Source organism: Myodes glareolus, chromosome 8, assembly GCF_982192425.1.
Source record: "Myodes glareolus chromosome 8, mMyoGla1.1, whole genome shotgun sequence".
Classification (NCBI taxonomy): Eukaryota; Metazoa; Chordata; class Mammalia; order Rodentia; family Cricetidae; genus Myodes; species Myodes glareolus.
In genome coordinates, this window is record NC_142033.1 from 7,974,517 (window position 1) to 7,996,840 (window position 22,324).

Consider the following 22,324-nt stretch of genomic DNA (forward strand, 5'->3'; position numbering starts at 1 on the left):
GCTGTGATGTCCGTCTGTCTTTTGCTCCCTCCCCATTTACATGGCAGTACAGTAGCTATTTTAAAGAAAGTCCAGCAGCGGAGGGCAGAGCTCGCCAGTTGAATAGGTGTCTAACATGCATGAAGCCTTGGGTTTCATCCCCAGCACCATAAGGAAAACAAATTTAAACTTGTCTATGCCTGGGGATATAACTTACTGGGTAGAGTGTTTATTTAACCTTACACACAGGAAGTTCTGGGTTCAATCCCCAGTCCTGAATAAATGGGATAAAGTGATAAAGTGGTATAAGGCTGGAATCCTAGCATTCATGAGGTGTAGGTAGGAGGCTTTGGAGTTCAGGGAGTTTGAGGCCAACCTGGCTGTCTTAGTTAGGGTTCCTATTGCTATGAAGAGACAGCATGACCATGACAACTCTTATAAAGAAAATATCTAATCGGGGGCCTACAATTTCAGAAGTTTAGTCCATTATATTCATGGTGCAACATGCAGGCCTGATAGTGCTGGAGAAGAGGCTGATAGTCCTTGACCTTTGGCAACAGGAAGTGGTCTGGGATGCTGAGTGTGGCTTGAGCACATGAGACCTCAAAGCCTGCCTCCACAGTGATACACTCCTTCCAACAAGACCACACCTCCTAATAGTCCCACTCCCTTTGTGGGCCATTTTCTTTCAAACCATCACACTGGCATACATGAGACTATGTGTTATCATTGATGGCATAGGTGACCCAAGGATGGTCCCACAACTGTGGCCTCAGCAGGTAGGAGAAAGACAGATGTGCCATGCAGTGGGAGAGCTTGGGTTTATTTAGAGAGTATTGGGAAGGGTATAAGAGTAAGGAGTTCTGGGATGGAGAGGGACAGAGAAAGAGGAAAGAGCAGGGAGAGGCAGAGACTGCCTCTTCAGAAGAAGGATGGACAGAGAGAGAGATGGAGGAGAGGCAAGATCCAAGATCTACTTGCCTCAGCAGGAAAGGGGATATTGGGAGTGGGCAGGGCTTGTCTCTTAAAGGGACAGGGTACCCAGGTGACAGGGCAGGCCAGTAGATTATAATACTATGTCTCAAAAAAATAAAATAATTTTTAATGTTTGGATTTTGCTGTAAACAGCCATTCTTTTATTTATTTATTTGTTGGTTGGTTGCTTGCTTGCTTTTTGTTTTGAGGCAGGGTCCTGGCTGTCCTGGAACTCTCCATGTAGACCAGGCTGGCCTTGAACTCAGAGATGCACCTAACATAAGAGATGACTCCTAAGTGGGGTGTGGGCTTAAGTGGGTGATGTGGGTGAGTGAATGCTGTCTCCTATTGCTGAAGGCATCTGCAGGTAGAATTGAGTGTAGGCTGTTTCTTGGGTTTAATATGTTTAGCTTGGAGCTTACTGTAGTAGTAGCAAAAGAGAGAAATTAGCCAACAAAAAAGTCTTTTAAAGTTAAAAGAAAGATTATTTGTGACTTTCTTTGTAGATTCAACACATGTACCGCTGTGCTCGCGTCCAGGGCCTGGACACCAGTGAGGGGCTGCTGCTGTTTGGGAAAGAGCACTTTTATGTGATTGATGGATTTACCATGACAGCAACCAGGGAAATAAGAGACATTGAGACTTTACCTCCAAAGTAAGTAACTGAATGAGGAGACGTGAGGCAAAGCTGCCATTCGATGACAGAATATGTGTTCGCATTATTTCTCTTTAATCCCAAGCCTGTGTCCTACGTAACATTATCTCTCAGCTTGTGTGCCTCAGGCCAATACTGTCATTTCCACTGGGGGAGGGGGGTTCTTGTTCATCAAATGATAATTCCATTTTATGTCTTTCCATTATGAGCATTGGATACCGAGTTACAGTCATTGCTAACCTGGTGTTTTAGTTACTTGTTCTCTTGCTGTGGTAAACAGCATCACCAGAAAGCAGTTAGGGGAGGAAAGGGTTAATTTGCCTTAAGTTTCCCTGTCCAGATCCTTCACTGAGGGAAGTCAGGGCAGGAACCATGGAGGAGTCCTGTTCTTGGTTACTCCCAAGGCTCCCTCAGCCTGCTTTCTTAGACAACCTAGGACTACCCACCTGCCCAGGGGATGGCACTGCCCACGGTGAGCTGGCCCCTCCCACAGACCGCTCCTATGGACATGTCTGCACCGTTGAGACTCTCTTTCCAGATGGCTCTAACTGGCGAGCTGACAGACTGACCAGCACACACACATTTATAGGTTCATTCTGAACTGGGAGATCACTGTGAAGTCATTGATGCAGAGTGGAGAGGTGGCCAGGAGGGTACGGTGCCTGCTCCTGAAGCACGAGAGCCTGAGGTCCCCAGGACCCACATGACACACACAAGCATGGCCACACAGGCACTGGTATGACAGTCCTGTGGGGACCGAGCTAGGGAAATTGCTAGGGATTCGCGGCCATTAGCTATGTTCAGCTTCAGTGAAAGGCCCTGTCTCAGAGGAATGAGGCAGAGAGTGATGCAGCACCTGAGGTCCTCCGCTTGTGCCTATGCATCGGCATACACATGTGCATATACAAGCTACACATGTACACACTTAGACATATGCACATGCTTGTGCACCAGCATGCATATACATGCTACACATGTACACACCTAGACATATGAACACATGCCTGTGTATCAGCATATACACGTGCATATACACCCTACACATGTACTCACCTAGACACATTGCACACATGCATATACACCCTACACATGTGCACACAGTGGTAGGAGCACATTCAGAAACTATACTCTTTAATAAAAGACCAACCCTGTACTTGGTTGTGGGTGTCCTGGAAGTGGGGTGACCGGAGCCCATACGGGATGACTAGCTGGGCTCTTTTCCATCTTCCTTTCCTTCCCCTAGTCGTGGGGTCATCGTAGGTAATAGAGCACTGTGTGGTCAGAACACACGTGTGGGCTTTTGTCTCCTCTTCGGCACTCTGAGCACCTAACACTACAGTTAATGAGACAGGGCCTCTGCATTCCTAGAGGATATGGCAAATAATGGCTTTCTTCACCAGTCTTGACCATGCTATGACTCCAATGAGCCCCTCTTCTGTATAAAAAATAAAAATTAAAAAATTCTTTGTAATTATGTTTTATGATTCTTGAAAAATAAAATGAAGCCATGTTTTGTAACTCCTCATATAAAGTTAGATCTATATTAAAATGTTTTAAGTCTTTTTATTCTGCTTTGGAAACAAAGAAAACGTATGTTATTGGCTTAGACCCTGTCCAACTGCTTAATAGAAAGGCTGGTTCAACAAAAATAAACTTTTCGAAAGGGGTTTCCTTGTTCACGGGAGACAGTAGAGTGCTCTCCTAACCACATTTCTAACTGGAAATTCTGTATGTTGTCTCCCCTCCTGGTCCTGTGTTGGAAATGGCATTTGCTTCATTAACCAATGAGTTTATCGACCTACTGTTGTGTTTTGTTTGCTCCCTTTTCTCTTGGCTACTCATAGTATGCATGAGCCAATTATCCCTCGGGGAGCCAGACAAGGCCCCAGTCAACTCAAGAGAACATGCAGCATTTTTGCATATGAAGACATCAAGGAGGTGCATAAAAGGAGGTACCTCCTGCAGGTGAGTTGCTAGCCCCTTTCCTGCTCTGAAAATGTACTGTTTTAGATGGATTGGTCTGCTCATAGCTGCAGCATCCACACTGCTCCCTGGAGACTCCCTGGGAATCGTGACCCTTAGGATACATCTGTGTTTCCTTAAACAGTCTGGGTTATACTGTGCATCTCTCTCTAGTCTTCAAATGCACATTTCGTCCTTTTATGTAAAAAGTACATCCTCGTCATTTAAGGAACAGAATCTTTAATATTTATCATTCTGTTTTTAAAGATCTCTTTAATTTTGAGAAGAATAGGAAAATTCCAGTAGCTGGGCGGTGGTGGCTCACGCCTTTAATCTCAGCACTCAGGAGAGAGGCAGGCAGATCTCTGTGAGTTCAAGGTCAGCCTGGTTCCAGGACAGGCTCCAAAGCTACAGAGAAACCCTGTCTCAAAAAACCAAAAGAAAGGAAGAAAATTCTTTGATTGCATGGCTTAATTTACAGAGAATTCATGAGTCTAAAATATTCTCCAGTGAAGAAATTCATCAACCTTGTAGGACTTCGCGGTGGGGAAGTTGGTGTGTTTGTCATGGTCTGTTTCATAATCTATTTTTCTCTAACCATTTCAGCCTATCGCTGTTGAAGTTTTCTCTGGGGATGGACGGAATTACCTCCTGGCTTTTCAAAAGGGAATTCGGAATAAAGTCTACCAAAGGTCTCGTTCATGAGGAATCCCTTATATGCTGTTGTGGGAAGAAATGGGAGGGGGCCCATTGGCAGCCTATTCGGCTAGGTGCTAAAAATCCAGACTCCAGGCCAGTGAGTCGATGTCTTTGTAGTGTTCCTTTTATTTTCCAGCCTCTTGAAATGGGATTCCTCCTCCTAGCTTTTAGGACGATGCCAGTTCCCTCCTGAAATAGCTCGTCTCCCTTCTGGTAACTCGGAGCGAGAGCTGAGCCATCTCTCCAGCCCACTAAAGCACTGGTTTTTAGTGACAGTTTAAGTCTCAGACTCTGTGAGCCTGTGCCTTTGACAGTTGTAAAAGCACTTGATCCTGAAGCCCAGGGCTGGAAGTTCAATCCCCAGAACCCACAAAATGTAGAAGAGAAGCAGCTCCGCGGCTGTCCCTCTAGCCTCCACACGTGTGCCTTCATACACGCGTGCCTTCACACATGTGTGCCTTCACACACGTGGTGTACATACATATACACAATAATAGTAAATCAAGTAAAAGTTGAACAGTAATACTTTTGGGTTCAAAATGTTCCACTTTCTCCTTACCTTTCTGTGGGGCTCCAGAATGAGTTCCCGTAGGAACAGGATCTTGAGAGTCTTCACAGCCCTGGAAAAGAAGTTGAATGCCTTCATTGTTGAAAAAGTAGCTTAGTGGCTAAAACTGCTGATCAGTTCTTAGTATGTTTTATCATTGGTGCAACATCTAAAAGCTATTTCTGGAGTTTTCCATTTAATATTTTTGAACCATGTTTTATGATCTTTATTTGACCATAGGTAACTAAATGACAGAAACCAGAACTGTAGATAGCAGAAGACTTGTGTAATGTGTGTGACAGAGAAATGACATGTCGTTTAAATACAGTCCCTAGACCCCTTTCCTGTGAGGGGGCTGACCGAGTGACACCCCCTCATCTGACCTAGCCATTGCAGAGGCAACGCAGTTCAACCTTCATAGCCGTGGGGTGCTGGGAGAGATGCGTTTGTCTTTCTTTCAGAAATGTCTTTGTGCATGGCAAGTTCAAGGTCTACATCCTCTCCTGGCTTCCCCTTCAACTCTCCTTTGAGACTTGAAACGTATACTGATGTCATGAGCAACTCTGCAGAAGCTAACAGTAGTGCAGGAAAGTTGCACCTTGCATGTCCTGCTCAGTTAGTGGTCTGTTTTAACGTTAGTTTGGCCGTGTCTTGCCCACTGTCAGGTGACTACTTAGTTGCAGTTACGCATTAGCACTTCATTTGTTGACTCAGTTTCCCCTTCCTCACTTCATGTGACAGCACAGGTACAAGGCAAATGGCTCTGTGGGCCTCTGCGGCAGCACCTGGTCACATGGTCTCTCTGTCTGTATTTACTGGCTATGGGTGGGTCAGGCGGCAGGAGGGATATGGGGAATTGCCCATCCTGGTCACATGGTCTCTCTGTCTACATTTACTGGCCATGGGCAGGTCAGGCGGCAGGAGGGATATGGGGAATTGCCCATCCTGGTCACATGGTCTCTCTGTCTACATTTACTGGCCATGGGCGGGTCAGGCGGCAGGAGGGATATGGGGAATTGCCCTTGTTTCCTAGGGCTCCAGTTGGTCCCTACGGAGATTTCATTTGCACTTTTAAATTTGTAGGTTCCTGGCAGTTGTGCCATCTCTCACAGACAGCTCAGAGTCTGTCTCGGGTCAGAGACCAAACACCAGTGTGGAGCAAGGGTAAGCCATGTGTTAATGCTCAAATCATTTCTTTGTGAAATTAAGGTGACTTATATCTAGAGAGAATTATTTGGTGTTTAAAAATTTGAATTCTCAAAATACAAGCTTTTATTCTTTCATTTAGTGCTGTATGTGAATATTCCTCATCTTCAAACTCTCTTTGGAAACATAACCTTTAACCTTTAGTATTTGTCAAATGTATAAAGCATTCTCTGATTTTTTTTTTTTGATGGTACCTTTTCCAAGTTTTCTTATAGTACTAAAATGCAATTTCTCTTTATTTTGTTTGAATGTATAATAAAATGTCTATAATAAAGTGAAGTGTGTAAGTTCTAAGGTGATGCAAGATTAATAAAAAATAAAAACTCAGACAGAAATTGGGGTTCAACCCAAAGATTTGAAAATCAAAGCAGTCAGCCACTGGCTCTTACCCTGACCTCAGTCTGAAATGGCGATCCTGCCTTCAGGATTCTCAGAATGAAACTGTGTCTGAGAGCTGTCTCCTCCCATTTTATATTCCTCTCTAGGGCTGGGATTAAAGGTTTGCACCATTGGGATTGAAGGCATGCATGCCCAGTTTCTATGACAAACTAGTGTGGCTACTGGGATTAAAGGTGTGTGTTACCTCTGCCTGGTCTGTAAGACTGACCAGTGGGGCTGCTTTACTCTCTGATCTTCAGGCAAACTTTATTTATTAAAATACAAATAAAATGCCACTACACTAAGGCTCCTGATATACAAAACCAAATTAATACACAAGAAATTCTCCGTCTGTATCCTGCCCTTATTAGATTGATTTCCTTTACTGAACAGATAACAGATTTCTGCATTAGCTATTTAAACTTCAGATTTAAATTATGCTCTCTTGCATAATTGTACACTTCATGAAGAGTAAACTTGCTTTCTGTCAGCTGACTCTGAGCTACCCCTCTCGTATGCCCACTTTGCTTGTGTTCTTGTCGTCAGCTGACAGGGGATATCTCTATAATGAGGTCTTGATTACACCTCTACTTATACAAATTTCCCAGCCTTCCTTTCTCTTTTGTTCTCTGGTCTTTAAATTTAAACTCCCTGGCTCTGTGTGCCTCCCAGCTCCCCATAGCCCCAGCATCACCCTTGCCTCCCAGCTCCCCCATGGCTCCTTTTAATCAGAGGATCCTCTGGGTGCTGCAGCTGTTTCAAGAATCCATACATTCAGCTTTGTTTGCAGTCATTCTGTGGCAGGCCACATGGAAAGAAGTGGTGTTGTGAGACTAACATATAAATCACACACACATACACACATGGTGTAAAAACTTAATAGAGTTTTTTACAAATGAATTTTCTTTTCAATCTGTGCACATCTAAATATATTGTTAATAAAAAAGTTGGTTTTATTTTTCTTTAATCAGTAGCAAATAAAAATCCTAAATATGTGCTTTTGTTAACCTCAGAAACATGTCTAGAAGCTCCACACATTTTTGTTGTCAACATAAATACAGGAAGGGGATCATTTCAGTACTGAGGAATGTTCTGGTCCTTCCCAGGGACAGTTTGCATGTTCACTTTGCCTGGGGGAAGGACGTTATAGATGTAGATAATGGCACCTGTGGGGATAGCCAATGGCTCCTGTCCCAGCGGTTGGTTTTTAATGCATACTTCTGATAACCTTAAGTAGCATTTTATAACACTCTAACGGAGCAGCAAGGCTATCTGTCATAAATTCTCATACTGTCAGTCCCTTATTTCAGGAGCTGCATACCTACTGTGATTACAAAGTTGGGTTTGATCAGGGTTTTTCCAGGTCTTTTACCCACGATGGATAATGACATGTATACACTGTGCTACGTACGCCCCCAGGCACTAAGGTTAAATCATGAATAGTGAAACACAGTTCATAGAAAAATGCCTCCCTTGCTGTATATTGCGCCTCTGAATTTTCATTTGCTTCAGCTATTTTGTGTTTCGAAGTGCTCCTCACAGTCCTATAAAGTGGTTCATGGCCCACATGAAGAGATCCATTCTGTGGGCTGGAAAGGACTTGGAGACAAGAGAATGAAATGTGACAGTTGTAAAGCTCTGCAGACTGAAAACTCTGGCCTACAGTTGATTGTCTTGTGTTTAGGTCTGGATTACTCAGTACTTTGGTTGGAGAGAAGTCTGTGACCCAGAGATGGGAGGTAAGCACAGGTACACAGAAGGTTCCTTGGACCTCATAGGTCATGGTCTAGAAATGCAGCCACAGCGGAGAGATTTCTCTTTTATTGAGGGGGAGGGGAGTGTGCTGTACTGAAACCTTTTTTTTTTGTCCAGTTTTGCATATAAAAAATTTAAACAGCAAAACTAATTACTCACTCTAAGATGTTTCTGTTTATTGTCTTTCCTAAGAGAGGTGAAATCAGCAACTTCCAGTATTTGATGCACTTGAACACCCTGGCCGGCAGATCCTACAATGACCTCATGCAGTACCCCGTCTTCCCCTGGATTCTCGCAGACTACGACTCCGAGGTGAACTTCCAGTCATTGCCCGAGTGTAATACCTTTTCATAAATGAGGGAAACTTCGAGTCCCCTGTGCTTCTTGGTAGTCTACTGTTCCCTGATCGGCACAGGCACTATATGAGAAAGACAAGAGGGCATTTAGCGTGGGTACATTGGGAATGTAAAATATACCAAAGGTTAGATAACGGAGTCCCTCCTTGGTATCAGGCACTGGCTCACCATCTGTTCACTTTCTTTTGCTGCTAATCAGTTTGCATCCATTGGAAGTGCCAGAAATTGCCTTTGCAGATTGAATTGTTGTCTAGAAAACAGTGGGAGTGGCCCTTTCTGTAAAATATCGCGGCTGCATAGGAGGGCTATTTTCTGCTTTCCTGAGAAATGTGGGGGATTCTTGTAACTTGGGGCTTCTGTCTGCCAACACTTCCAGTCTGGTGGAGATGACACTGGTTCTAGTGCAGCAGGAGCCAACGGAGTAAGGCAAGATGGGCGTTTGTAAGCAAGGATGAGAAAGATAGGTCACTCAAAATTCAGAAATCTACCTGACTTTGTCTCTTACTAGAATCAGAGCTGCTTAAATGATCAGAAATTTAAGTGTTATATTCTGGAGAAAGTTGAAGCTTTTGTCCTCAGAAAGATGCTAGTTTAATTGAAGAATAATAGCATCTACCCTACCAAGTAGATGTGCCTAAGGTACAAGTGAGGCTGATTCAGCTGGGTGAATGAATACATCTTACGAGGTGGTCAAGGGGGAAGACTCATGAGGTGAAAATATTCAAGTTCATCTGAAAAAGAAAATTTTAAATTACAGATTGTAGAGTGTTGGGAAAGCAAAAGCAGCGCACTTTTGTGCGGAGGTAGGAAGGCCCTCATCAGCTTTGCCAGGCTCCCCTTCAATCTCTCTGAACATCTCTCACGAGATCATGGCCCCAGGCTCCCTCCTGTTTTCTACTCTCTTCCCCCCTTACATCATAGTCATCACACAGTTGATTGACTTAACACCTGTCTAAAGTGATTCCGCGAGACCACCGAGCCCCTCTTCCCGCAGTAGCTTTCTTCATGTGATCAGCCTGTCTGCAATTGTCCCACGAGCTCTCACCTTGCTTGCCACCTGGCTAGTCTGAAGTACCCTTTACTTCACACATAAGCACAACACTCATGGAACACACTCTGCTCTCCCTCTCCCCTCTCTGCATCAGCCCTGTCTTGTGCTTCTCTTCCTGTTTGACACTCAGTCCTTTGATTTACAGCGAGGTGCAGTCATTCTTGTCCGACTCTACTTGTCTGTGAGGTCCTCAGCCCGGGCTTCTCACAGCGCCCGTAGACCCCACTCCTAGAACAACGACTGTCACTCAGCGTGCATTTTATCATTTGCTGAGCTCAGTACAGATGAGACCTCTCACACATAGGCTTTGCGGAGACCAGTAGACTCGTATCGTTAGTGTGGGTTAGTTTCCTGTGTCGAAGACTTCATGGATGTTTTGCAAGATTGTTAATGTACATGATGTCCTATAAGAAGGACATGTATTAAACATTTCACAGACATGTATTTTGAATTTGTACCTTTAAAAACCCTAGTTTGGTTTACAGTAAATTTTGGTTTTCTTTTGAATGTGTGAATAATGTCAGCTAGTGATGTACTTTTAAAATAATCTGTATTGGGAAGTCACTTACTAGGGTGTGTGTGCACCCTAATGGCTGAGTGTTTCCGTTTGTCTCACTTCTAAACCACCTGCCTGAAGACAGTGCTCAGCGATGAAGTAGGAGGGGCAGGAGGAAACCTAGAAAGACCCTGTCTTCCGAATGGGAGCTTTTGGTCTGCAATGTCCTTCTGTGTCCTTGTTAAGAACATCTCCCTGTTACCTTCCTTCCTACAACCGGAATCCCAAGTGTCTCCCTGTGAAATACATAATTTCCAAACATTTGTCGAGAGAGGCCACTTAGCAAGCCCTGCCTCTGAATGTAAGCTGTGTGTGTAAGGCACACACGCGCTTGTTTCAGTCCGACCCACAGATAGGGTCACTCCCGTCACAGTTGCTGTATCCACACTAAGAAGGGTGCCTGGTAACTCAGCATTGGTTTTTGTTTCATATTTCAGGAGGTTGATCTTACTAATCCCAAGACATTCAGAAACCTGGCTAAGCCCATGGGCGCACAGACGGACGAACGGCTGGCCCAGTATAAGAAGCGGTATAAGGACTGGGAGGATCCCAATGGTGAGGCACTCTTTCTGCCTTTGGCTTTGGTTTTGGTTTCAAAAGTCAACACTGTTTAGTGTTCTGACACATGTGAATATGCCTACAAGCTGCTAGAGTGTTACATGTGCACACCTGCACATATGTGATTACAATCATGCCAGTTTGTGGCCATCTCTAAGGTGTTTGAAGCTGTCTGCAGAGCCCTGGCAGGAAACTATCTCCTCTGTCTTGGTCTCTAATAATACTTAATCCGGAACTACACACTCACTTATTGTGTCTCCTTTAATTTCATTTAGGCACTTTTTAAAAAATCCTTCATTGAAAGTTATAAATTGATGAAATTTGTAAACTGTACAATTTATTATATTTAGTGACTTGTTTTTTCCCTCACATACATAAAGAAAGGGGGAAAACTTGACTCTAAGCCTATTCGTATGCCTGTGCCCATTTTCCTTCCGCCTCTCTCCTACTGTCTGCCAAGGAAGATACACATACTGTTGTGCTGTGTTTGTCAGTACAGTGGAGAGAACTGTATCATTACAAGTTATAACTTAATAAAAACAAGTAGCTATTAAGTGGGTATTCTGCTTCGGTGGGTGATGGGTTGCTGTTGGAGGTAACAGGAGCCCCAAACTGACTACGGCAGATGCGCTTCTCTCAGGAGAGAATCCAGCAGGCTTGTCCTAGGTACCTGTCAGAGGGACTGTGCCTGAAGTCGGTGGGGCCGAAGTGGCCGCGCTGTCCTACTAGCTGCGTCTGGTGTCCTGGTTACCTATGGCAATTGCTAACATTTCCAATGTTATTTGATTAACACCAAGTTTACTTTCCTTATTTTCCTTTTGTTTTTAATGATGCCCCCAACTGTCTGGAGCAGGAGAAACTCCAGCATACCACTACGGCACCCACTATTCGTCTGCAATGATTGTGGCCTCGTATCTTGTCAGAATGGAGCCTTTCACACAGATATTCTTACGGCTTCAGGTAAAACTCAAATTCTGAATTTTTACCATTCTCATTAAGTCTACTTTCATTTAAAATTGTCTTTTCTTAAAAAAATCTGACCTTAGAAGGAGCACTGTGGAGCTTTAGTATGACAAGTTGGTGATTCAGAGCTGAGCTGAAATGCTGCTAAGCTTAAATTGATAAATAACTAGGATTCATTTCGGATGAACAAGTGCCAGGACCCTGTAGTTACAGTAAACAGCATGAGTGGGGAGGGGAGGGACTGGGAGGGTTAGTCTTAACTAGAATCCAGCAAGTGTTTTATTTTCAAAGGCCCTATTCTGTGCCCATGGTTGTGATCACCTCCTCCATATTCTCTCTGTGGTCAGCACATGCCTGCTGACCCCCGTGCACTCTGTAGTCAGCACATGCCTGCTGACCCCACCCCTGCGATCTGTGGTCAGCACATGCCTGCTGACCCCCGTGCACTCTGTAGTCAGCACATGCCTGCTGACCCCACCCCTGTGATCTGTGGTCAGCACATGCCTGCTGACCCCGCCCCCTGCACTCTGGTCAGCACATGCCTGCTGACCCCCCCTCTCCCCACACACTCTGTGGTCAGCACATGCCTGCTGACCCCACCCCTGCGATCTGTGGTCAGCACATGCCTGCTGACCCCGCCCCCTGCACTCTGGTCAGCACATGCCTGCTGACCCCACCCCTGCGATCTGTGGTCAGCACATGCCTGCTGACCCCGCCCCCTGCACTCTGGTCAGCACATGCCTGCTCACCCCCACACACACACACACTCTGTGGTCAGCACATGCCTGCTGACCCCCCCTCCCCACACACTCTGTGGTCAGCACATGCCTGCTGACCCCCCCTCCCCACACACTCTGTGGTCAGCACATGCCTGCTGACACCCCCCCCCCCCCCGCACACTCTGTGGTCAGCACATGCCTGCAGAGCCCCCTGCACTCTGGTCAGCACATGCCTGCTGACCCACCCACCCTCGCACTCGTCACTCTTCGGCTGTGACATCTGGGAATAAGGACAACGCTCTATCTTGTAGTTTCAGGGTTAAGGAGACAGCTACACATTGTTTTGAATGAATAAATTGTGCGGTGTTTTTAGAGTGTGATCAACCGTGTCAGAAATGCAGGTGAAGTGTGGAAAGAGGGGGCAGCTTAACAGAGTGGCTTGGGGAGTGGGTAAGGAGCCCTGCAAACACCTGGAAACACAGTGGGATCTACACAGGGCTCAAGGCAAGCATATGCCTGACAAAAGGAGTAGGGAACAGCAAGGTGCCAGGGTACCCAAAACAGAGTGGAGAAGTAAGAGAGTCATGAGCAAGCGATGAAGTAGGGCACTGTGCAGAACAGGGCAGACCTAGCTGCCCTTAGTGGCCTTTGGCGGTTTCCTGTAACAACTGTCGGATGCTCCCTGTTCACTAAAGCACCATCAGGGTCTGACGACAGGAGAAAACTGAGGGTGCATGGGTAAAAATGCTTTCTACTTTAACATGTTTTATTAACCATTAGCCTCTGATAAGTTTCTACTCAATCGAATCGCAGCGAAAACTTAGGTGTGGTGTTAATTACATTAATATGCACTAGAAAGTCAGGGAATCCACCAACGGCAAATATGAATGAGAGTCCTGTGTGGAACCCGGTACCCTGTGAGCTGACGTAAAAAGCAGAATGTTCACACTTAGGAACTTGACTTACCAGTTACATGGGGTCTCCCCAAGAATCTTCCGCAGGCCTTCTTCCTTTGTGGAAGATTCTTACTCCCCCATAGCTTTGCTGTCTCTCTAGAGACTATAGTCTACAATCTTCTTATTTTAAGTTTACTTTGATTACAACACAGATATACTGGGCATCTTTTGTAAAGAATACACCAAAGAGAAATGGATTTTATGATTATTTCAAGTTCTGTCTGTTTAGTGTAGGATGGTAAGAAATGAGAATGTAGGCAAAGAGTGTTTCAGCCCTTGAATTTGACAAACTGTCGCACAGCGGTTCCCTAATAGAGAGGTGCCTCCTCCTTCTGCCCACAGGGTGGACACTTCGATCTGGCAGACCGGATGTTCCACAGCGTGCGTGAGGCCTGGTACTCCGCGTCAAAGCACAACATGGCGGATGTGAAAGAACTTATCCCAGAATTTTTTTATTTGCCAGAATTCCTGTTCAATTCTAACAACTTTGATCTGGGTACGTAAAAGTGGCATTTCTTGAGACCATTAGCAATCTCTCTTACAAAGACTGTCTGCAGTGGTTGGAGAGGAAGCTCCCTGTAGTCCATCCTGCCACGCTGACTGCTTTGAGTGTGTGTTTAAATGCAACACAGGAAAGCAAGTTCATGCTTCAAAAGAGCCAGTTCAACTGGGAATCTGGGAGGAATTTAACACTGGCACAGGTGGCATCCATAGTTGGGGTTGTGTTGTTCAGCGAAAACAAAGTGGAAAAAAATATATTTGAGAAACATCTACTGTTGAAACCCTGTCAATGGCCGAGGGTGGTGTGCACGATCCCGTGCGTCTTATTAATCTTGTCTGCTACCCGAGGCATCATCACTTTATGTGCCCATTTGTTTTAAAACTATGATTTAAAAATAATTTAAATCATGTTTCTTTGTCCTGTGAGTAGCCTATTTTCCAGGGGGGAGGAATACCAAATCAGCATGTCTTTAAGAACCTGATGTCTGTCGTTTCAGTGGTTAAGCACAGACATGATGGTGCTCACCTGCCGTCCAAGCACTTAGGAGACTCGGGTGGGGATGGTGATCTTAAAGTGCAGGCCAGCCTAGTCTGCAAACAAACCAAAGGAGTAGTGGGCACAAAAACACTACATAACCTAGTGGTTCACGCCTACGTGTGCAGAATGAAAGCCAGAGCTCAAGCAGACACACACCCAGCATGTCACATGACACACATGGCAGCTCAGCTGTGTGTGAGTGCCATGTCACATGACATATGTGGTAGATCAGTTGTGTGTGTGTCACGTCACATGACATACATGACAGCTGAGCTGTGTGAGTGCACTCATGGATAAGCACATGTGAGGCACGCAAGTGCAGAGTATGAAACATTACTCATCCCACCCAACACATACCTGATCTTATAAGAAGGCTGTAGGAGGTTTCAGTCCACAGTCTGGTTGGCCCTGGGGTTGAGCCTGTGCTGAAGGGGAGCATCGCAGCAGAGGCTTGTGGGGTAGAAAGGCCTCTCTTCTGGGGCTGGAACGCAGATGAACTGAGCAGGAAGGACTGGTGTCTCGCTGTGTCTTCAGAGCGTGCCCCAGTGGCCAGAAGACCACCCCTGAGCCCAGCCTCCTTGTAGCACCAATCTGTGAACTGCACATCTGACCAAACGAGGGTCTCAGGAGACATTCCAGACCTGGTATAATAGGGAAATCTCAGAAGCATCATGCTGACTAGTAAAAACCCAGCTCCACCATCTTTGTCACACGACATGTGATGCTTTGGCCATCCTCAGAACAGGTAGACCCCAGACACACGCACAGTGTGGCTGCCACGTGTAGGAGAGAACACTGAACCGCTCTGTGGTTTCTCAGGGGCATAACGGTGCTCTGGAGCCACCTAGAAACGCTGACTGCTTGCCTGCTGAACGACCGCGGAATGCCGCGGAATTGGTCTCTTTGAATTGATCAGAGTCGTATGGCTCTTACCTCAAGAACAAAACAACACCAGTTCCCGCTCTCTGAGAAAAGATCAATGGCGTGAAAGAAAGCTCCTGGGCTTGTTTTCTGGTTGTTCTAGTGAGAGAAAGCTCGTGGGCTTGTTTTCTGGTTGTTCTAGTGAGAGAAAGTTCGTGGGCTTGTTTTCCGGCTGTTCTAGTGAGAGAAAGCTCGTGGGCTTGTTTTCCGGCTGTTCTAGTGCTCCTGTTCTTGTGTCTTCTTCCTGGGAAGGAGCTGCAGGATACATAAACCAAGGTTTTCTCTGCGACTGTGCCACCTTCAGATATCTTTAAAATGATGGGTAGTTCTGAAGCCATACGTATTCTCTAAAGCTCGATTATTTCTCAAAGAGGCCTAGGAGTTATTGCTTGGTTTTAACAAAAAATTTGGTCTGTAGGGCTGGAAAGATGGCTCGATTGTTAAGAGTGAGGACCATCTTGCCGGAGGATCCTAGGTCAGTTCCCTGCAGTTATGTAGAGTGACTCACAGTTGTCTGTAATTCCAGCTGACTGCTGCAGACTTGTGCACACATGCACACAGACATATAAACAGCGTGGGGGATCACTTGAGGAGCTGAGAGGGAACATGAGAAGTGTGTGGTCACTATAATGATAGGACTTTTTGACTTTTTAAGTCACATGGTAATTTCTTTTTTTGTGTTTTTTGTCTTTTGAGACAGGGTTTCTCTGTGTAGCTTTGGAGCCTGTCCTGGAGCTTGCTCTCTAGACCAGGCTGGCCTCGAACTCACAGAGATCCACCTGCCTCTGCCTCAAGTGCTAGGATTCATCCACCACATTTTAATGATTAAGTCACAGCAATGAAGACGTGATGGCTTCTGCAGGAAGTGTTTTTCCTGCTGTCTCTTTGAGGCGGCCCAGTGCTCTGAAATCTGAAAACTGTGCTACTTGCTGAAACAGCACAGTGTTTACCTAACCAGGGCCGCAAAGTCAGGCCACTGGCTTAGTGTTTCCAGGAACTTCAGCACAGTGCCAGTCTCATTTGTCACTATGGGAATTGTAAGCCAAAATGACCTTTTAGAGTTAGTTCATTAAAAACCTGTCTTTCTAGATGATAATTCCAATTAGTTTTTAACCTCAGAGCAGATGTTTTCTTTTTCCTTTTTTTTCCTTAAAGTTGGGAATCTTATTTTCTAGCCCAGGCTAGCCTATTACTTGCTATATAGCTTAGGGTGGCCTAGAACTTGCTATATAGCCTAGGCTGGCCTCCAGTTTGCAGTCCCATATCCCCTCCTAAGTGTCGGGATTATAAATGTGTACCACTATGCTGGGCTCAAATTATTTCTTTAATACTTTCAGATTACCTAATATAACTTAAATAAGTTTGCATGGAATAGGAATCAATATTTATTGCAAAATGGTGTTTTTGTTTCTGCCAAGAGGCTCTAATTTTTCCAATTTTTTTTCTTTTAATGTTGCAAAAATTTATTGTTTCAGATTTTATTTTTAATGAGAATCATCACTGCAAAGTATCTGTTTTCTGTGGATGCCTCTTAAGTGTCAGCCGGGCATGATGGCCCAAGCACTTGGGAGGCAAAGGCAGGCAAATTTCTTGAGTCAAGGCCAGACAGAGCTACCCACTAGAAAGACTCTGTCTTTTGTGTGTGTGTGTGTGTGTGTGTGTGTGTGTGTGAAAAGATGAGAAAACTCATGTACTGAAGTTACCACAACATGTGCCATTGAAAAGAGATTTGCAGCCATCAGCATTCCAGAAACTGCTGTGTTGCTCTTAGTAAACCATAAGCTTAGCCTCAGAGCCCCTGGGGTTTTACCAGGGAGAAACTGTGTTTAACTTTGTAAGTTAACCCTCCCTAAGGACACTTGAGGGAGTTTTGCTTGTTTTGTTTTGTTTTTGTCTTTTTTTTTTTTTTTTAACGTTGGCAGTCTTTCTGAAGCTTGCTCTAGGGAGCAGCCTTGGAGAAAGGCCACAACAGTCTCAGGACAGGGGAAGGTGTTCTGTGCTGAGGCTGAATAGCTCTGGCAATGAGTCTAGCCTAGCACACAGTTTCTGTCTCTTTAGTAGGCAGCCAACCTCTAAACTACTCTTCCACTTTATTCCTAATGTGTCCAATTGCACAGGCTGCAAACAAAATGGCACCAAGCTTGGAGATGTCATCCTTCCACCCTGGGCAAAGGGAGACCCGAGAGAGTTCATCAGAGTGCACCGCGAGGTAAGGGAGAGCTGGGTACCCTGAGCAGTGCAGCGTTGTCCTGTGTTCTTAGTTATTTTAATTCTCTTGACCTCGAGCCACATTCCTCTTAACCCAGGCTCTGGAGTGTGACTACGTGAGCGCCCACCTGCACGAGTGGATCGACCTGATCTTCGGGTATAAACAGCAGGGCCCCGCAGCGGTGGAAGCTGTCAATGTCTTCCATCACCTCTTCTATGAGGGTCAGGTGGATATCTACAACATAAACGACCCGCTGAAGGAGACGGCCACCATTGGCTTCATTAACAACTTCGGTCAGATCCCTAAGCAGGTATGGAGGTTCTTATCTTTAGTGGGTCCGTTTCCTTCTGGAGGTGTGGTGGAGGACCATGCAGGGGTAACTAACGCAACCATACCATTACCCATGGTACCTGTGCAGGGGTAACTAACAACCATACCATTTACCCATTCAGTAGATGGTTCATTATTTCTGGTTTATAGTCCATGTAAGTAGAATTTTTGTTATTTGAATAGTTTTCATTCACAAACTAAGTCCGTGTTCATGTGTTGTATTCAAGACCTCCCCAGGAGGACCTTGTGGGTCACAGAATATGGAGATGGGATTTCATCCTGATGCCAGTCCATTTCATGGCATGGCCACATTTAAACTTCAAAACTTCATTATAGCTTCTGTCCCCCTGCCCCCTTCTCTCTCTCTGACACACACGCACGCACACGCATGCACACACACGCACGCACATGCTGCACAGGAACTCAGATAGGGAAGAGAGTACTTGGCGACTGTCCTTGTTTTTTGACTGTTGCTGTGCTCAATCACCTGGATAAAAAGCAGCTGAGGGAAGGAGGTTTATTTTGGCCCCCAGTTCCAGGCTGCGTGAGGTCCATCAGGAAGTCAAGGCAGGAACTTAAACAGCTGGTCCCTCCACAGTCCACACATCCACAGTCAAGAGCAGAGAGAAATAAATGTCTAGTGCTTAGATCATTGTTTCTACGCTTACACAGCCCAAGGCCTAAACCTGCGGGTGCTGCCACCCAATTTCAGGCTGGGTGTCCCAGCCTCAGTTATGGCAATCAGAACAGTCCACCACCAACATGCTCAAAGGTCAGTCTGATTTTGATAGTTCCTCATTGTGACTTCCAGGTGACTCTAGGTTATATCAAGTCAATGATTAAAACTAACCATTGTAGAAACCGGTTGTAACCATCTGGGCTGCAATCACAATGGAGCTATGAAAAGGGCTATCCTGTGATAGGCCTGGCTGAGACAGACAGTGGCTGTTCCTTACCCCGACCCCCATCTGAGTGCTGTGAAGAAAGACTAAGCCAGGGCCACAGCCTTCAGACTGGAGACCACTGCACTGAACTCAGTGAGGGGCAAACGCCCTTCCTTCATCCCCACCACGCAGACGCAGGGTACACAGGAAAGGGGGAGACACCAGTAGTGATTACAACGCTGCGGGGGGGAGACACCCAGTGCTGGGCTGCTCATGCTCCCTGCCTGTGACAGCACCTGGAGGTTCTGCTCTCAGGGCCCGGGCTTCTCGGGTTGTGCTGCAACAGTTATGTTCTGAAGGCTTGTGAGCCCTGAGATTGTAACGTCGACATCAGGAACATGTGAAGCCTTCGCATGTGGAAAAGCAGTAATGGATGATCAGACAGCCAGTGCCGAGTCCTTCACCATGCAGGCGTTCCTTAGTGCCCTCTGCTCTCATATGGGACCCCAGTTTAGTTGCCAGCACCCACATTGGGTAGCTTGCAGCCATCATATCTCTAGTTCCAGAGGACTTTGACTCCCTCCTCTTTGACAACACACACACACGCACACAAACACAATTTAAAGACCCCTCACCATTGTGACATTGCTGTGTTACTTTAGTATAAGAAGCCAGCTGAGTTATTTTTAAGACATTCTGTTAAACACCTAACATTTTAGAATAAATGTTAGAACCTAACATTAAAGAATAAAGGTGACTACTTTCACACCTAGGTTGCATGGTTGCTGTGGGTACCTAACTTTGTGTGCCTGACTCTGCACAGTGCATAGCCTTCGTCTTTGTGTTCGCCAGGACTTCTGTTGCTATGATAAACCCCACGGACCAAAAGCAACTTGGGGTGGGGTTTATCATTCTTGAAGTCAGGACAGGAACCTGGAGGCCAGAGCTGGAGCAGAGACCATGACGGGGAGCTGCTTACTAGCCTGTACCCCATGGCTTGCTCAGCCTGCTTTCTTGTACGCTCCAGAACCACCTACATCAATTATTAATCAAGAAAATGACCCTCAGGCATTCTCACAGGCCCGTCTGGTCAGGGCATTTCCTCACCTGAGGTTCCTTCTTCCCAAACGACTTCAGCCGAACAACATAAAGCTCACCTGAACGATCTTCGTGGAAAGTTCTTCGGTGTCTGTTTTATAATGTGTTTCTGTTTTACAACTGCCAAATCTACAGAGAATAACAGAACTCTGGCCCATGTCCCTCAAGTATCTAAACTAGAAACAAGGGCCTCAAAGGCTTGGGAGTCTGCACCTGTATTCCTCTCTGTCCAGTCTTTTTCCTGCTTCTTTTCTTTTGTTTTGTTTTTCTCTAGTGGTCCCAGTAAAGCACTCCCGAAATGTGGTTGTGGGTCCCTCACAGAGCTCAGATTCTGAGCTCAGGTCCTGATTTCCCAGCATAAATGAATACGAGTACTTCAGAAACTGTGAAAAAACTCTTGAACTGGACCTTTAATGTTTTGGATCTTGTAGAAATAGTGAACAAAAAAATGCCAAAGATTTTTTTCTTTTAAAAATTTGTTTCATTGGAAAAATAAAAGTGAGCCTGCCAACAAGTGCTTCGATTCTGCGCCCTGCCCGGTCACTGTGGTGTGAGCTCACGGTCATCTTAATTTCTGAGTGTCTTAGCGTGAATGCAAGACAGATTCATAAATTCTCAGCAAATTAACAGAACCTCAGAGACACCAAAGTGGCATGACAGCTGTGCAGGGCATAGCATTGCTAAGTCACATTAAGGATGACTGTGCAGAGCAGAAATAACCCTGTTCCAGTGCCTGCCTGCAGGGACAGGGGATCAGGTTGTGGACAGCTGCTTAACTCTTAAACTCCCCTGGAAAATAACTGCCAGTCAAGGTCGAGTTTGAGTAGATTCTGTTTTCAGAAAGTTAGTTCAGCTTTGTATTGGGTGTGATGGCCCCAGCTCTGGCACCGTGGTCCTGTCGCTGCTTACTGTGGTAAGTCTCCTAGTCTCTGCCTTTGAACCTCTTTCCTCAGATGATAAATGGGAATAGTACAGTATATGTTACATGTCAAGTGTATGCAAAGGAAGCCATGGTGCTTGGCGTCCAAAGGCCTGAGTACACGTCACCCTCTAAAGTGTGTCTTCCCCTTCAGTTGTTTAAAAAACCTCACCCGCCAAAGCGAGTGAGGAGTCGGCTCAATGGAGACAACATAGGCATCTCCATCCCCCCGGGAGTCACCAGTGACAAGCTCTTCTTCCATCACCTAGACAACCTGAGGCCTTCGCTGACCCCTGTGAAAGGTAGGATGGTGGGCACCAGAGCATGGGTGTCCGGATGCTTGCTCCGTGTGTGAGCCTTGAGGTCCTACATCCTCATCTGTCTTAATGCAATGATTTCCATACAGAACTCAAAGAGCCCGTGGGGCAGATTGTCTGCACAGACAAAGGAATTCTCGCAGTAGAGCAGAACAAGGTTCTTATCCCACCAGCGTGGAACAAGACCTTCGCCTGGGGCTACGCAGACCTCAGCTGCAGACTGGGGACCTATGAGTCAGATAAGGTGTGCACTGCTTCCCTCCTTCAGCCTTCTGCATGTCTGGACAGCCTGACTGGAACAGTTACTGTGCCTGAAGAACAAATGTTTCTGGGAATTCTTCTAAGATATCCTAGTCAGCAAAGGGCTTACCATTTCTGCAACCTGAATATCCTCTTGTTGTCAGGTCACAGTCTGGCCACTCACCATGTTAACAGTTCCCTAAAGCAGCCCCATCCTACAGCACAAAAGCTGTGCTGTGTCCTAGAGAAACAGACGGGTGGTCTGTTAGATGTGGCCCTCTGCTGGCTCCTCCCACCAGGTAGACTATATAGCCCCCTGGTCACACCGGGCACTGTTCTCTTTGGGCAGAATGCTCCTTAAACATGCATGTTCACAGCACACATGCTGCCATCACACAGGTTGAACATCATTTTCCCAAACGGGGTAAAAATCAGACTGGTATGAACACAGTCTCTTAATTTTGTTGCTTAACAGCTTCTGTAGCTTAGACACTCTTAGGCAGTTGGAGCAGAACTTCAGGGGAACTGTCACTAACTGAAACCTGTCCACTGCAACTGAACCCAGCCCAGAGTGAGACAGCGCATGCTTGGGTAGCCTTCCCTGGGAGCACAGCACAGCTCTTCCTCAGCACGTGGTGGCCTGCGTCTCACGTCTACTTTGTTTGACAGGCAGTGACTGTCTATGAATGTCTGTCCGAGTGGGGCCAGGTTCTCTGCGCCATCTGCCCCAACCCCAAGCTCGTGATCACGGGCGGAACAAGCACGGTGGTGTGTGTGTGGGAGATGGGCACCTCCAAAGAAAAGGCCAAGCCCCTCACGCTTAAGCAGGTAACCATACAGCAAGGGAGAGGGTGGGCACATTCTTGCTCAGCTGCCAGGCTCCAGGAACTACAAAGGCCTCCTTAGGCCAGAGCCACTCCAGACAAACCCAGAGCACGGGTGGGTTGGCGTTGTTTGGCTGTGAGCGTGAAGCTGTATGTTGGTTTTGACTAATGACTGTTTCCAGCTCTGTCGTCTAGGCTGTCTTCAGACTCATGCTTTCCAACCACCTA

General features: G+C 46.0%; 1 protein-coding gene across 5 annotated transcripts in view; it reads left to right on the forward strand.

Annotated features, from left to right (window-relative positions):
* The window catches only part of Wdfy3 (WD repeat and FYVE domain containing 3), a 242,562-nt gene that overhangs the window by 201,531 nt on the left and 18,707 nt on the right, over positions 1–22,324 (forward strand). For all 5 annotated transcript variants that reach the window (XM_087908832.1, XM_087908830.1, XM_087908829.1 and 2 more), the window contains 14 exons: positions 1,461–1,609; positions 3,454–3,574; positions 4,178–4,263; positions 5,901–5,981; positions 8,086–8,140; positions 8,349–8,468; positions 10,557–10,674; positions 11,531–11,637; positions 13,658–13,811; positions 17,393–17,484; positions 17,582–17,794; positions 20,870–21,017; positions 21,122–21,276; positions 21,942–22,100. In XM_087908832.1, the coding sequence (XP_087764958.1) occupies positions 1,461–1,609; positions 3,454–3,574; positions 4,178–4,263; positions 5,901–5,981; positions 8,086–8,140; positions 8,349–8,468; positions 10,557–10,674; positions 11,531–11,637; positions 13,658–13,811; positions 17,393–17,484; positions 17,582–17,794; positions 20,870–21,017; positions 21,122–21,276; positions 21,942–22,100 (1,758 nt within the window). The remainder of the gene's footprint in view (positions 1–1,460; positions 1,610–3,453; positions 3,575–4,177; positions 4,264–5,900; positions 5,982–8,085; positions 8,141–8,348; positions 8,469–10,556; positions 10,675–11,530; positions 11,638–13,657; positions 13,812–17,392; positions 17,485–17,581; positions 17,795–20,869; positions 21,018–21,121; positions 21,277–21,941; positions 22,101–22,324) is intronic.